Consider the following 16,163-nt stretch of genomic DNA (forward strand, 5'->3'; position numbering starts at 1 on the left):
AGATGAAAGAAAAAAGAAAAAAAATCTTGATGAAAAGTTAAGAATTCTTTCCACTGGAATTGAAAAGATTCTCACCTTTTCTTCTCAGCAGTTTTAGGTGGGGTCATCTGGACCTCCATGCTCCACCCTCTGGATTGCTGGAGTGAGAGGGGTAATCCCATAAGTAAAATTCCTGGAGGCAGGTTTTAGGTTTACGTGGGCTTAAGGCTCTTTGCAGAGTGCCAGTTGGTCTGGAGATTTTTAAATCAACACACCTCCAACGCCCAGTACGTGCTGCTCCACACTGAAGACTGTACCCCAAGGAATCTCCCCTGGTTCCACTCATGTGGTGTGAGTGTGCGAACCCCACATTTTCAAACAGTCTATCCTGCCAAATAGATGAGTCTCTCCCAGCCTGTCCTACAAGCAGCAGAATGGAGGGGTAGGGGTAGAGGTACGTGGGTTTCCACAATCTGTTGTCCCCTGTGTAAACCTCTTTCCACATTTGATGTTCTCCTGTTCACTGAAGCACCCTTTATGATGTGCAGTGTGTTTACTGGGCCTGTATTTTGAGCCAAACTCAGGTTTGCCAGGTATTGGCTTACTTAGCTGCTGGCCCCCATGCCTCAGCTGCAAAATGTTTCCTTCCTTTATCCTCCACACACTGTCTGGAGAGATGGCGTCTTCTTTACCACCCAAGGATATTGTGCAACATACTTGTGGAGCAGTGTCCTTGATCTTTAAATGCTCCGTACCCAGACATGCCTCAGACCTCCCAAAAATGTAGGTTTCTTTAATTCTCTTATCCCTCCACTTTGCTCACAGTGGGACCACTCTGGCTGGTGTTTTTGGCCCAACCATGGCAGCAACTCTGCTTCTGGAGATTTCTGTCTTATTTTATTATATCCAACATCTGCTTTGAACATCCAGTTTTCCAGTAAAGTACCTCCACCCCCTGCTTTTTTTTTTTTTTTTTTTGGTTCACCCATCTTGCAGAGAAGCTGCCCATCTGCTTTATTGGTTTCACGTCACAGAGGAGCCAGGAAAGCAACCTCCTGTATCAAGAGTGATTATTTCTTACTTCCTGGTCTGGCATTCTTCTAGTATTCATGCTTTCTGAGAGCAAATATACAGATGTTTCACAAAAACTCTATTTGTTTCTCTTTACAGTCCTAAATCTTAATCCCTCTGTGACTTAAAGTATCTATTTATTATTTTAAAAAAAAAAAAAAATTAGAAGGTCTTCCTTTTAATGACTCTTCAAAGTTAGTTTTTTTTTTTTTATTTGCTCATTCCTTACAATAAATGAATCACCTATATTCTGAGTGTATCAGCCTTTTGAGCTTTTTTATAATTTGACATCTTTTTCTGCAGAATTATGATCTGGCACTGAAGTATTTCCAGAAAGCTGCTGAACAAGGCTGGGTGGATGGGCAACTGCAACTTGGTTCTATGTACTATAGTAAGTCGTAACATTGAAATTTATCATGAATACACCAAGATCTAAACTAACCTATTTTTCACTAGATGGCAGTATGATATGGAAATGGGAACTACACAATTCTGGCTAATTAATGTTCTCCCAATTTAATTATTTGTGCATTTTATTTTTCATTGTAAAATTATTTTAATCTATATTAACCAGGTTCACATATTTATATTTAGAAAATATAAATATTTATAAATATGATAATAAGGTATATTAATAATATAATAAATATTTATATTTAGCAAATATGTGATTCTGGTTAATATAGATTAATATATATTAACATATGACCCTTTTTTTGGTACTGGGGGTTGAACCCAGGGGTGCTTATTAACCACTGAGCCACATCCCCAGCCCCTTCCCCTTCTTGCTGAGTTGCTTAGTTTTCACTAAGTTGCTAAGGCTGTCTTTGAACCCATGATCTTCCTGAACATAGGACTTTCATTAGAGTTTATTCTTAATAGGGAAGGCTTCTCTGACACTTTAACTAAATCTTATTTAAGGGTCTTTCATGTGATTTTTTTTTTCTTACAGATGGCATTGGAGTCAAGAGGGATTATAAACAGGCCTTGAAATATTTTAATTTAGCTTCTCAAGGAGGCCACATCCTGGCTTTCTATAACCTAGCACAGATGCATGCCAGCGGCACAGGTGTAATGCGATCATGTCACACTGCAGTGGAGGTAAGGGATTTTCTAACAATTTGTATGGAGGAAATTATTGGCCCAATAGGAAGGCCTACCATTTTAGTTCTTGTTTCCCTTGCATGATTTTTTTTCTGCGATACAAAAAGACTCAGCCTATTAGCATTGATATACTGAGGGAAGACCCTGGGGATCCATGTGTAACTATTGTATCTATTTAGTTTGTCTGTTCTCATTAACATCAGTGTTTGTAAGAGCAGATGTTAGTGTGTGGTATCTCTCACCTCAAATAGCATCTAATAGCATCAGAAAAAAGGAGTATTGTTGAATAAATACTCCAAAGGGGAATGCTAATATCTCTTAATTGGAAATTTTCCTCTTCAGCGCTCTGAAATGCTATGAAACTTCAGAGTGACATTGATAAATGCTTAGCAAAGTTTCTAAATCTTTCTGTGCTTTAGTGTCTTCACTTGTAAAAGAGGGCTTCTAAAAGGACTTACCTCATAGGATGGCCCTTCATCAACCTCTTAGGAGGAATAAGTATGTTAATATCCATAGTATATGTAAATCATTAGAACATCACCTGTTCAGAGTAATGGTATATAATGTTCTTATTGTTATAAGCCTGTTTTTCTCTTAAGGGTAGATGAAAGTGAGGTACTAGAGATTCAAAGAGCAAATTTAACAATCAGTTGTAGTCAGGGTACATCAGTTATTTTTTGGCATGTTATTTTTCTTCTTTCCTCTTCTCCTAGTTGTTTAAGAATGTATGTGAACGAGGCCGTTGGTCTGAGAGGCTTATGATTGCCTATAACAGCTATAAAGATGGTGACTACAATGCTGCAGTGGTCCAGTACCTCCTGCTGGCTGAACAAGGCTATGAAGTGGCACAAAGCAATGCAGCCTTCATTCTTGATCAGAGTAAGGTTAATTTTACTCCTGCCTCAGGCCTAACTGCATTCAATATCTTCTTAAAATAAAGCAAGTAATAAAACACTGGATTTTCCCAACATTAGATCCCCAGAACTGGCTCAGTAATTAATCTCATTACCTGTATTATAAAATAGAACATGTTTCAGGAAGTTTTGACATCCTGAATTCACTGGCTTATTTGAACTTAGTGTGTTTATTCCAATACTTATTTAATCTAGTACGTATTGTTGTGGGGAGGTTGCTCAGAAAACACACCAATTCCCAGTTTTGTTCAAATTGAAGAGTCTTAGCCAGCCGGCCGCCAACTGACCCCCACAGGACCTAATACTGTCTGTGTAAGGAACAGCCCTGAGCCTGAGCATTTTAGGATGTTTAAAGGCAAAAACCACATTCAGGTTTATGTAGGTGCAAGCAAGCAGGTACAGAAGCTGAATTATGCAGTTAGCGAGACAATGCAATGGGTACATTGATATTTCCCATGAGACTTTCCAGGTTGGCATAACAGCAAGCAAGCAAAAGGGAAGTGGGTCAAAATGACCCTAGTTCAGTACAAGTTAGAGAATGATTACTAAAGTCTAGACAATCACAATCTCGGACAATCAATCTCTGGTACATTGCCCAAGAAAAATGGAAACCAAAGAGAACAATTTTACATTGTATAAGAATTGCTACTTTGTGTTGCCAAGTATGTTATGCTAGGTAACTCTTAATGGGTACAGAGGCGGGGCTTTCCCATTGGAGAAGCATTTCTTACATGATATGGACTCTCAGGATAAAATGGAGTCTGTTTGGTCATTGCCCATATAGCCTGGCCCATAACACTTATCATGCTCTGTGTATTCACCCTAGTTGCAAATGAAGCATGAACGTCTAGTGCCTTTCCTTAAATGCCTGATTCGTATTTCACTTCTTGTTCTGTAGGAGAGGCAACCATTGTTGGTGAGAATGAAACTTATCCCAGAGCTTTACTACACTGGAACAGGGCTGCCTCTCAAGGTAAGTGATAAATTCTAGGGCATACGTTTCACCCAGTGACTTCTCTATTGATTTTCATCTCCCATGAACATTAAATCAGGTCATTCATCACCTTAAAATTAAGCAGAGATACTAACTATGGCTTCACTTATTTGCATCATGATCAGTATTTATTCTCAATAGTAGTTCTAGTGCCAGGATTTGTAAATGGAATTGTAAAGTCTCTGTATTGGACATTTCCATCCTGTGGTTCACTTTTTGGTTTCTAATTTTAGGCTAGTTTATTGTATAAAATGAGATTTGAATAAAATTCATAATAGAATATCATCCTGAAACTCATAGAGACTCTAACTTTTCCCCACTCTTTTTCTTTTGAATATTTGTTTCTCACACATAAATCTGCTCAAAATTATCTGCCTATTTCTTCTCCAGGCCTAAACAATGGTCATGCTAAGCCATTTTTAGAATTTAAATGACAGGATAAAATAGGGCATGAAGATTTAAGAGGAGTATTAGTGAAATAGAATACTAGCCAACTTGTTTCACCTCTCCCTATTACAAAACATTGTACAGAAAAGCTGCACTTCTAGCTTAAATTTTTACTGACTTGATAGCTTGACTAAGGGCTTTTTTCCACAGTTTGTATACTACAAATTAAAATTCTTTGTCTTATATAAGCATGTTAATGAAGGAGAAATAAATTGATCTGTCTTAAAGATACTTTTATTTATTGGCAGTTTTACATTTAACTTTTGTTTAAGGATATACCGTGGCTAGAATTAAGCTTGGAGACTACCATTTCTATGGATTTGGCACGGATGTAGATTACGAGACTGCATTTATTCATTATCGTCTAGCTTCTGAGCAGCAACACAGTGCACAAGCTATGTTTAATCTGGGATATATGCATGAGAAAGGACTAGGCATTAAACAGGTGAGTGGCTTCAAAACATGTTTGAGTAATATAATTATGATAAGGGGAAACACCTGTATTTGTTGGACACTAGGCTTTCTGTGAAATTCCATCAGATTTTAGGCTAATAAGTTATGAGACCGATTTCTAATATTTCAGAAGACTGCCTTTGACACTCTCATCTTCCAGCATACACATATTAAGACCTATACTGTTATATTTAGAATATTAAATAAAAGGTGGATTCATGACACACAAATCAGTGCTGCCTGGGTTATCACTCCTTGTTCAAAAAACTCTGTCTTTAATCAAATTCTGTTGTTTCTAAATTATTTTGAAATGAATTAAAATTTTTCCTACTGGTAAAATTACTGCTGCTTCTTACACCTTTCTAGTGAAATCTAACACTCTCTAGAACTATGGTATTAGCATTTTTGTCTATATCCTCTAAAAAGGACTTTGAAAAACTATACTTCTTATATGTTTTTTAAGTTTGCTTTTAAATGTTTCTTAAGTTTCAAAAGGGTATAAATTACAGCCATTTTAAATATTAAAATAAATACTCTTGAAATAAAATAAATTCTTGACTATCCAGTAGACTCTAAATTTCAGAATAGATACCCAGTGATCCCAGTGTTGATTTTTTTAAAAAAATATACAAGCAAGTTCTTTAATTACAAATTATATTTTTCTTATCTCCCTAAATGTATATTTTTAGTCCTTGCTTTCATATATAGAATTACATACTAATGTTATATTTTTAGTCATTTGGTCTTTAACTGGTTACCTTGTCGTCATACATATCTGAAATAGTATATAAATTTATTTTTAATTTTATTTTGTATGATCTGGGTTAAGAAAATTTGTAAGATGTTACTAGTCACAGTTGACTAGTTAATAATCTGTTATTAATCAAATCAATAAAATAATTATAAAATTTTACTCTTTTGAGTGTTTTTTAAATCAGTTTACATATAATTGAGACTAGCACTAATTCTTTTTATTTTTCTAAATGTTAATATTTTAAAGTTATCTTAATATTTACCTTGTTTACATAAATAAGTCTATAGGAATGGGAACCGTTTTATTACAACAGAGTCACTTAATTCTTTAAACTGCTTTCAAGTGGTATACCAAAAATCAGAGTGATCTCTGATTAAAAATTATTTTTTTGCTCTATCCATGACAACTTTGATTAGGAACCCCCTTCATTAATGTTGAAAGGAAAGAATTAGAAACCAGAGACTGGCAAAAAAGAATGTGTTTCCTGATCCCTGGAGCCATTCATTTTCTTGGTTTTTTAAAAGAGTACTGAAAAAGCTTTGCCAAGATTTATAAAATGATTTTATTATACCCTTACTCTGTCACATAGGGGTATTTTGTTGACCTAATGTCTTTAAGGATTGAGGGAAAGTTGTTAATTTCATTTTGCTAAGTTATCTTAATATTACAATTTAATTACTATTAAACATTTAAATGTAGTATTATCAGAACACTGGAGTGCAGACTCAGTGCTTTGTTTCCAGAAGATCTGTTCCATGCAACACATCAGAGAAGCCTCTCTGCCTTGTTAGCAGTCAACCTAGTCATACCTGGTTTTTATCAGAAAAACAGACTTAATTTTTTTAATTCAAATAAAGTTTGCTATGTGTTTAATGACTAATATAAAGATCACATATAAATCATGCTTTTGTGGGATATATTTAGCAATAATCTGTTTTTATAATAGATTATAAAACAGGAAAATTATCATACTCTTCTCAGTTAAATTTCTAATATGATATATAGCTAATATTATAAATTCATATGAATAAAGAATATATATTCTTGTTTGAGGCTGTAGCTCAGTGGTAGAGCAGCCTGGCACCTGTGAGGCACTGAGTTGATCTATAACACCACATAAAAATAAATAAACAAATAAATAAAATAAATGTAAAAAAAAAAAAGGAATATATATCCCTTCAGTGAGAGTGAGGGAAGGGAACTTAGGTTCAGATTTTGATAATAACTAGCCTATACAAAACTCATAATAATTCCATTACTTTTTGTAACATCAAAATTATGTTTTCCTATTTTTTATCTTTTTTTAAAATGAAAGAAATATCCATATTGCTAAGTGTTAATCAGTCCAGCAAGTAGTATAGCTAGGAAAATGTTAAGTATTAAATAATGAATTAGCTACAGCTAGAAAAAAATAAAGTTTAAATTATTCTACTGAATCATCCTCAGAGTCTATGTTATTACATAAAGTTTGATCTGTTATCTTGAAAAATACAAGCAGTCTAAAAAAATTTTTCACGTTTTGTTTGGGTTTTGGAGATCCACCCCAGGGCCTCATGCAAGCTAAGCATGAGCTTTGCCTCAGAATTACACCCCCACCCCTGAGTTCATTTTTTTTTTGTTTTTGGGGGGATACCAGGGATTGAATTCAAGGGTACTTGATCACTGAGCCACATCCCAACCCTATTTTTGTATTTTATTTAGAAACAGGGTCTCACTGAGTTGCTTAGTGCCTCACTTTTACTGAGGCTGGCTTTGAACTTATGATCCTCCTGCCTCAGCCCTCTGAGCCACTAGGATTACAAGCGTGCACCACCGCGCCTGGCTAGTTACTATATATATTTTTTTTTAAATCAGAGGCACTAACCATAGTGTTACTATTATTTGAAGGTAGTGTTCTTTTTAACTAATGACACACCCCAGGACAAGAATAAGAACAGCTAAAGGTAAATGCTTATATTTAAATATATGAGAGGGGAATTATTTTTCATATATAGCCTTTCTTTCCTCCATCTCATGAAATTCTTTCCTAAGAGTTTGGTAGTTTTTGACAATAGTCAGGGTATGGAAAAGGTTAGATTTTTTTGAAGTGCAAAATATCACAACTCCCACTATCCCCTTTTCCTATATATCTAAATTCTCAACACTGTATCCTGGGTCAAAATTAATATTGATATGTTTTACCCTTCACAGAAATATGTCTAAAACAAGATGCCCTGCAATGGGTTCATAATTAGTCCATGTAGGAGCCTTCTCTAAAACCAGGATTTCAGGATTTCTCTTTATGTGGTGACCCTGAAGTTTTTATGCCACTGGGCAGAGCACATGAGAAAGAGGTGAGGTAGGAGAAGGGTGTGCCTTTCTTTGCAAAGTGGAGAGAGGTTGCCATACACACAGGCCAATTCCCAAGCATGTACTTGATCAGAGACAGCCCATATGTCAGTTCAGGAACTTAAAAAATAGAGGTCTTGGGGCTAGGGTTGTGGCTTAGCAGTAGAGCACTCGCCTAGCATGTGCAGGGCCCAGGGTTCGATCCTCAGCACCACATAAAAATAAATAAAATAAAGATATTGTGTCCAACTACAACTAAAAAAAAATAAATATTAAAAAAAAAAAAAAACAGAGGTCTTTAACAGTGGGCATATATGGGGAGAGGAGGATGTTCTTCCCAACCTGGGTTCCCTGCTATCTTCACATTGTTAACTCCATGCCTTCTCCAATAAAACAAGCCAATCAGGTGTGGCTTAAAAAAAAAAAAAAAATAGAGGGGCTAGGGATGTGGCTCAAGCGGTAGCGTGCTCGCCTGGCATGCACGGGGCGCTGGGTTCGATCCTCAGTACCACATAAAAATAAAGATGTGTCCACCAAAAACTAAAAAATAAATATTAAAAATAATTCTCTCTCTCTCTCTCTTAAAAAAAAAAAAAAAAGAATGTCATTTATACCTTCTTTTAAAAAAAATAAAATAGAGAGACCTTTAACATTGCCCACACAAGTACCTCTTGGAAAATCTTGAGTGTGAACTGGAGATTTGAAATGAAACCAGAGTTGCTTACACCAAGTGAAGTTTTAAGTAGGAAAAAACATCTTGAAATCTAGAGGGTGTCCTTGGAATTCTCCAGGTTAACATATTTTGTTATTATATGTTATATGTTAACATATTATACACAGATACATGGCTATAGCCAGCATATCTTCATAGCAAATAGGATGTTACTTTGGTGGAAAATAAGCAAAGTTTTCTAAATTTTAATTAAGTTTTTCAATATGGTGCAGTTAGATAATTAAATTTTACCCAGTAAAGCTGGGTTTTGGGGTTTTTTTTCCCCCTTTAGATAAGGGAAATTTGTTGAAGTAAAACAAATTTTCCTAATGTATAAACTAAATATAAACAGTTTCACTTATTTTAACAAGAAATAAGTTTGGGTTTGTTACCTGTATTATAGGATATTCACCTTGCAAAACGCTTTTATGACATGGCAGCCGAAGCCAGCCCTGATGCCCAAGTACCAGTCTTCTTAGCACTCTGCAAATTGGGCGTTGTCTATTTCTTGCAGTACATACGGGAAACAAATGTAAGTGGTTCGTGTCTCTTTTAATTAAAATATAAATGATATCACTTTCTTGGTCCTGGAGATTTGTTAAAAAGTTGGGAGGCATAGGGAGGAGTATTCTATGTTGGATCTCATTTCCAGCTCTGCCTAGGTAAAAGTACCACAGGACCTCATCAGATGAGGATCAGATGTACACATGAGGCAGTAACAGTTTTCATGTAGCATTTCACAGGGGTTCCTAATGTTAAAACATTTTTCTTTGATATAGGTGTTTTCCAGTTTAGGGAAAAGAGACTTAATGGCAGTTTGAAACAGTAATTAAACTAAATTCAGTAAACATTAAATGAGATGACTTCCTGGGAAGGACTTGAACCATTTCCTTTAAAAAAATAAAGTGCCGGGTGGAGAAGAACCTAAGAATCTGTACAACCTCTTGTATCTCAGATTCTTCCAAAAGTGAAACATATGTTAAAAATGCCACCAAAATTTTTTCTCCCTAAAAATAGCTTGAATTATTTAAACAGGCTAGCAGTAGAACCTAAACAGAAGATGGGTTGCCTATTCTCTTCAAAGCTACCTACTTTAATTAATGATATTTGCATGTAGGTGCTTTTGGGTTCTGTCAGTTTTAAATTTTGCTCATAGTACCAATAGTTCCTAATAGCAAATTACAGAATTTAACTCTGAAACCCAAGATGTTGAGACTCCTTGTTTAAAACAAAGGCCATTTAACTTTAGTTCATTGAGTACCCTAAAAGAATGATGTTTCAACCTTCTGTTAATGTCTTTCAAAATAGTTTGATATAGCATTTTGGCCTCAGATTTAAGATCAGCTCTCTCCCCCCTCCCCCCCTCCCCCCCCCCCTTACGTAGATAGAAATGCAGTCCATGCTGCTCTAGCAGCAATAAAGAGAAATGGATTTCTCCCTTTTGCCACGCTGCTGAGGTCCTCCACACATAGGGCTCCAGAGCACTTGACATGTTAGATTCTATTCTCCAGGTCATTTAAATATGTGTAATATCAGTTGCTATAATTGCTTTGATGAACCAGAGTATGTCATATACTCTGCCAATTGAAATGATCTTTTTCCTTTAGTTGAAAAGCCCACTAATTCTCTCAGGACTAATTCAGACTCTTGTCTCCCACAGTTCTCATCCCCAAGTATGGTCTAGGATTTAATATTGCAGTATGCCCTAATCAGTATATTATATGTGCTGCTTTTAATATAGAAATATAAAGACAATAAAATATCTCATATGCTACCACCCAGATATCCCAACTTAAAAAAAAAAAAAAAAAAAAACAAGAGTAATCAGTGTTAAGGGACAAAGTCAAATAGGACAGAAAAGCACACAATCTTTATTTCAGGCCCCTCTTCAGTTGTTTCTTTTAATTTTTTTCCAGAAAAATTTAGCACCTATACCTACAAATATGCATTATGGAGATCTTATAAATGTAATATTGTTAAAATAAAGAATAGATCCCATATTTAGTAGTTTGGGGGTTAGTAGTAGTCAGAAAATATCAGGAATAACTTCTCAAACATGACAACTAAATCTCATAGACTAAGAACAAAACTGTTAGTTCAAATTCATGGGTTAATATAGTATGAATTTTAGTTAAAGCCTAACCAGAAAGCATTATCCATTCAGCTATTAGGTATTGAATTCTTGTAGTCTTCAGATACATGAAAGGTAGTGGAAACAACTCAGCTGTCACTGGAACGACTCTTCAGCCAGAGTGCCAGCATCACAGAGAGGTTACAGACAACCAAGATGCTCATGTTTCCCCCTGTTCCTTTATTGTGCCACTGTTTCTTTCAACGTTTCCTGTGGAAGATAGTTGGAAATTGGTACATTAAATTACCAATAGAAAAAAAATCCTCTTAGACATTGTACATAGCCAACTCTTATAATATCCTAATTCCTGAGACATATTATTGTGAGCATCCATTGAAGGCTTTAAAACCTTTCTTTTTAAACACATTGAAAAAGCAGTTAATTTAATTCAGTATATATCTCTAATTTGTGGTGTAATTTTCATAGTTCCTTGCCTGACGTTGGAGTGATAATGATTTTTTCATTATTTTCATTAAGATTCGTGACATGTTCACCCAACTCGATATGGACCAGCTCTTGGGACCCGAGTGGGATCTTTACCTCATGACCATCATTGCATTGCTATTGGGAACAGTTATAGCTTACAGGCAGAGGCAGCACCAAGACATGCCTGTGCCCAGGGCTCCAGGGCCACGACCAGCTGCACCCCAGCAGGAGGGGCCACAAGAGCAGCAGCAACCATAGTAACAGCCGCCACATCCAGCCTTGACCAGTGAAAACTAAGGAACTTGTTTGCTGAGAACACTTACATTTGATATAGAACTTGGGATCAGTGGCCACTTCCTGGAAGAGGCACAAGGAAGCATTGAATTCCTAAAGCTGCTTAGAATCCGATGCCTTTATTTTCAGGGATAAGTAACTTAACTAAGTTGAATGTTTGTTTCAGTGCCATATGGAATAACAACTCAGTGGCTTTTCACTTTTATTTTCTTTTTTTCTGAAACATATGAGACACTCAGTAATTTCTGCTGCATTCAGCTGTTTATGTCTAATCCTTTAGGTCATTCTTTCAATGTGCATAAGTTCTTATATCAAACATCTTTGTCTTGTGCATTGACACTAAAAACTGATCAGTGTAAAAAGGAAAACTCATATATTTAAAAGTCTGAAAGTAAACTTACCTTTTAAGTAAGTTAAAAAAAAAAAGAAAAAAATGTCTTCAAAGTATTTTGGAACTACAGTAACTGAGAAATTTTTACCACACCACATGCAAGTATACATATGCCTCATATTTTTTATTTTAAAAGGGAAGGTTGGGAAGTTTCGTATAGGTGATTGTCATAATTCATACCATGCTGTTGTCCTTCAAAAACTGAAAGGCTTTGTTAAAGAGTTCTATGTGAACATCAACTCTTTGTAATAGAATATATGTAAAACTCTGTGAACTGACTTATTGCACTAACGTGAATTTTCCCCACCTACTCAGTGTAATTTGCTTGCTTGTTTTGAGTGTACAGAGCCTTGACCCAGAAGCCAGAGGTTGGACTAGCTGGGAGAAATTGGAAAGCAACATTAAAGAAATTTGGATCAGTACCAAGATCATAGACATACTTTCCCCAAAGTTGAAGTATTTGTTCCCAGGTTTTATTTTAAAATACTTTACATTTTTTACCGCTCAAAGAAGATATCAATATCTTGAATTCTTCAAATATGAAATAGCATTGTCAGGATATGGCATACAGTAACTGCCCTACACTCAGAGAACTGAAGATGGATTAAGCACAGTGACTGACAAAGCCAAGGCCTGTATGGACTACTGTGTATGTTCAGGTGGCTTTTATTTCTTACAGTTTTATGTTACGGTAAAAAGTTAACCATTTGCTTAGCTGTCATATTTACCACCCTCTTACTGTTAATGTTAGGAAATTCAAGGCTACTACACTTCATGGTTACCTAGTTAAATAGATGGGGAAAAACAAAAATAACAAAAAAGAAAATTGAGAACTTTGTGTAATCTCTCATGAAAGAATTAAACCAAATTTGAATTTTGTTTTATGGATAAATGGTGGAATTTGCCATCCGTTATCTATTCTGAGCCTACATTAGTAAGTGAACAGTCCACTGATGTCAATCTTTATATATTAACCTTTGGACTGTTTTCCTATAATCCCCCATCTGCCAGAAAACTTGAAGAGTTTGTTTCTTGTTGAGTTATAATGCTTTGGTTTTTGAAGTTGGGATTGTATTTAGAATTAGATTTGATTAGTCTATAATGAACATGAAGGATTTAAATGTGAAGTTGTATACTTTTTTGTGTGCTTAGAATATTAAGGGAAACCTGGTAAGCAAGCTTTCCTCCCAGATATTTGCTTCCAAATTTGAAGAGGTGGTCACAGAGAGGACCATACATATAAAAGCATATCTGTAAGAGGTACAGAATGTTGCTCTCAAAAGTGTAATGTTGCTTTGGGCTGCTCTTATAAATATAGGGACCCACTTAGTCTCTTGCACTTAGAAATTCGAGTGCAGATGGTACACTTTGTCAAGGTCTTCATTGCTCCCTCTGCCCCCACCCTTCAGAATAAGTGTAATCTATGTAGCAGCCACACACACTTCTTTAGGAGGCACTGTTTTAATTTAGAAGCTGAAGAAGCTGGGCATGAAGGTACATGCCTGTAGTCCCAGCTACTCTGAAGGCTGAAGCAACAGCCTGGGCAACATAGTAAGACCCCCGCTCAAAAGAAAAGAGTTGTTGAAAAACCCTGTAAGATAACTTACCAACTTCCAGTTTTTTCTTACGCTATCCGTCTAATTTCTTCTTGGATTGCATTTTTTTAAATCTGTCTTTACTTCCCTCCATTAGTACTTGGAGAAAACATTTCTTAAACAGCATGCGCTTGGGCTGGATGGGAAAGTGAAGTCTTATTCTTCATGTAATAATAGACTTCCTGTTAGTTTACTCCTTGCTGTGTCCTTTTTTATTATTAATACTGCAAATATCCTTTCCTTAGTTTGCTTCTTTCTCTTGTTTTACCCTGGGCCACTTGGTTTCAGAAATTTGAATGGTAAAATAACTCAGTTCTTATGGCTTCTTTTAAAGACTGTCTCAAAATACTTTGCTTCCTTTTTCTTTTTGTTCATGGGACATGGTACCTAAGCAAATAGGGGTTGGGTTTGGTTTTCTCCTAAAAATAATGCACAATACTTATGTAATCAAATGGCATCCATTTGAATAAAGTGACAATAACTAAAGCTAGTTAATGTCAGTGACATTAAACTAACTCCAGGATTCAGGAGTTTTAATGTTAGAATTTAGACTTACCAGATAGAGTGTGGCTTCATTTCTCCACGGTAGCCCACCTCTCCTGATACCTTTTGTAGTCTGTCTTTCAGCCTTCGAAGGTGATGACATTAGCGCTCTATTTAGCGTCGCTTCTCTTGTGCATATGCTTTGTTCGTTAGCCAATGGTTTCAAAGTCCATTCTATTTTATTTTGCAAAGGTGGCACTGGTGGTGGGGGGGGGGGGGGTCCAAATTTTTCCTTTTTGTGTTTGAAGTTTTTTCTGTTTTCTGGGTGAGGCTTACTTTAGTTTTCATTAATAGTCAATGGCACAGAAAAAGTAAATCAGAATTCATTATTTAGTATTTAAATCAGATTAACTTTATGAATCATTAATCTTGATGTTCTTGAGGATTTGTTACCCTTTTGCATATAAGGTTAATTTCTGGGACTTTTACCACTAAACTGTTTTGTCTCTGTACCATTGGGAAGCTTTAGAAACTTCCACCAGTAATCTGGTGATGATCTGATGGTTGATTTATTTAAGGAGCCTCCAGGAAACCTGATTATTTTATATATAGAATTTCATTCATTTTTGCCTCTTTTCTCTGCTCTTCATGTTTGTTCTTCAAACCATCGTTTTGGAAGTATGCATGCTGGCCTGTAGATGAAAACCACAATTCTTCATGTGTATAGCATGTGTACTAATGTCTAACTACATCTGCAAAAACTTCCTCTACAGAGGTTTGGACTAACATTTCACATACACATTTCAAAGACAAGATGCTTCAGGTAAATCACCCATTTACCTGCCAAGAAGACCAGGGCTATTTTTGCTCCAGTGACAGCTGGTATTTGTTTTGAAAGTGAACTAGTATATATTACACAATATTTGGAACAGAAGTATGCAAAAAATAATCAGAACAAAAGAAAACTTCTATTTTTATGCAAACTTTTTCATCAGTCATTGCTCAAATATGAGTGAAAATATGCAATTAGTGAATGCCATATTTTCTGAGGCACTACCTGGTTTTTAAATGTGTAGTATTCATTGAAAAGAAGCTAAATTTATCCATCCACTTGGTCTTTTAAGAAAATTTAAAATGACCCCAAATAACAGTATTTGTATCTTAAGATGACTGTTTGCACAAGTAAAAAGTCTGATTTTGTACACAAGAAGGATCCCTTGGTTATGTGCAGTGAGCCATCTCACATGTACTGTTTTTACGAATTTGGATTGACATACAAGATAACACTATTTCTCTTTCATTTAAAAAAAAAAAATGTTGATAGGATCCAAGTAACCACTATAAATATTTAGAAGAGGAAGTTTAAAAAGACCATGCTGGCATTGTGAAGGAATACCATGGTAGACTTTTTTGTGTGTGTGAATTTATTTTGTATTTAATGAAATGCAGTATAAAAACTGGTGACGTGTAATATAATTGTGTAAACAGAAACCCTGTTAATAGAGAGATGTACAGATTCATTTTATACTGTATCTTGAAACTTGTGAAATAAAGATTCCACCTCTGGTTTTCCTGTATCCTGTAGTGTACCGCCACAAAGCACCTTTCCAGCCACTCCTCTTTTAACCTGAATGATCCAACTTTTTAAGGAAAGTTTTTAGAAATTTAGAAACTTCTGTAAAACATTTGGCGGTGGGGGGGGGGGTGCATTTTTAATCCGTCTTTCATTTTCAGCTCCTAAGAAGATCTGAGTAAAAAGGAAATGGAAAATAAAGCAATATTAAACTGGGAGTGAGCTTTGTACACAAAATCCAAGTCAGGGACTGGAATGTAACTCAGTAATAGAGTGTTTGCCCAGCATCCTGCATGAGGACCTGGCCTCAAATCCCAGCAGTACAAAAAAAAAAAAAAAGGAGGAAGGGATTAGGAATGGATTACAATTTTGGCCCTCACCTTCATAGCAGCCAACTCAAGTGGCCAAGGCAAATTGTGGCAAGTTGGATCTCAAATTTTCACTTCAAGGAGCACAGCCAGCCTGCCCCAGATGACCTGGGATAAAATGGAAGTGATGGGGATGCTGGACATGA

At 35.8% G+C, this 16,163-nt stretch overlaps 1 protein-coding gene across 1 annotated transcript in view; it reads left to right on the top strand.

The window, feature by feature from the left end:
• The window catches only part of Sel1l (SEL1L adaptor subunit of SYVN1 ubiquitin ligase), a 56,832-nt gene extending 41,179 nt beyond the window's left edge, over positions 1 to 15,653 (top strand). Inside the window, exons 15-21 of the mRNA XM_027931606.2 lie at positions 1,354 to 1,441; positions 2,003 to 2,151; positions 2,868 to 3,033; positions 3,967 to 4,041; positions 4,782 to 4,954; positions 9,160 to 9,288; positions 11,365 to 15,653. Coding sequence (XP_027787407.1) covers positions 1,354 to 1,441; positions 2,003 to 2,151; positions 2,868 to 3,033; positions 3,967 to 4,041; positions 4,782 to 4,954; positions 9,160 to 9,288; positions 11,365 to 11,571 — 987 coding nt within the window. The 3' untranslated portion in view covers positions 11,572 to 15,653. The remainder of the gene's footprint in view (positions 1 to 1,353; positions 1,442 to 2,002; positions 2,152 to 2,867; positions 3,034 to 3,966; positions 4,042 to 4,781; positions 4,955 to 9,159; positions 9,289 to 11,364) is intronic.
• The last annotated feature ends 510 nt before the right edge of the window (positions 15,654 to 16,163 follow it).

This window comes from Marmota flaviventris, chromosome 2 (genome assembly GCF_047511675.1).
Source record: "Marmota flaviventris isolate mMarFla1 chromosome 2, mMarFla1.hap1, whole genome shotgun sequence".
In the NCBI taxonomy this organism is placed as follows: domain Eukaryota; kingdom Metazoa; phylum Chordata; class Mammalia; order Rodentia; family Sciuridae; genus Marmota; species Marmota flaviventris.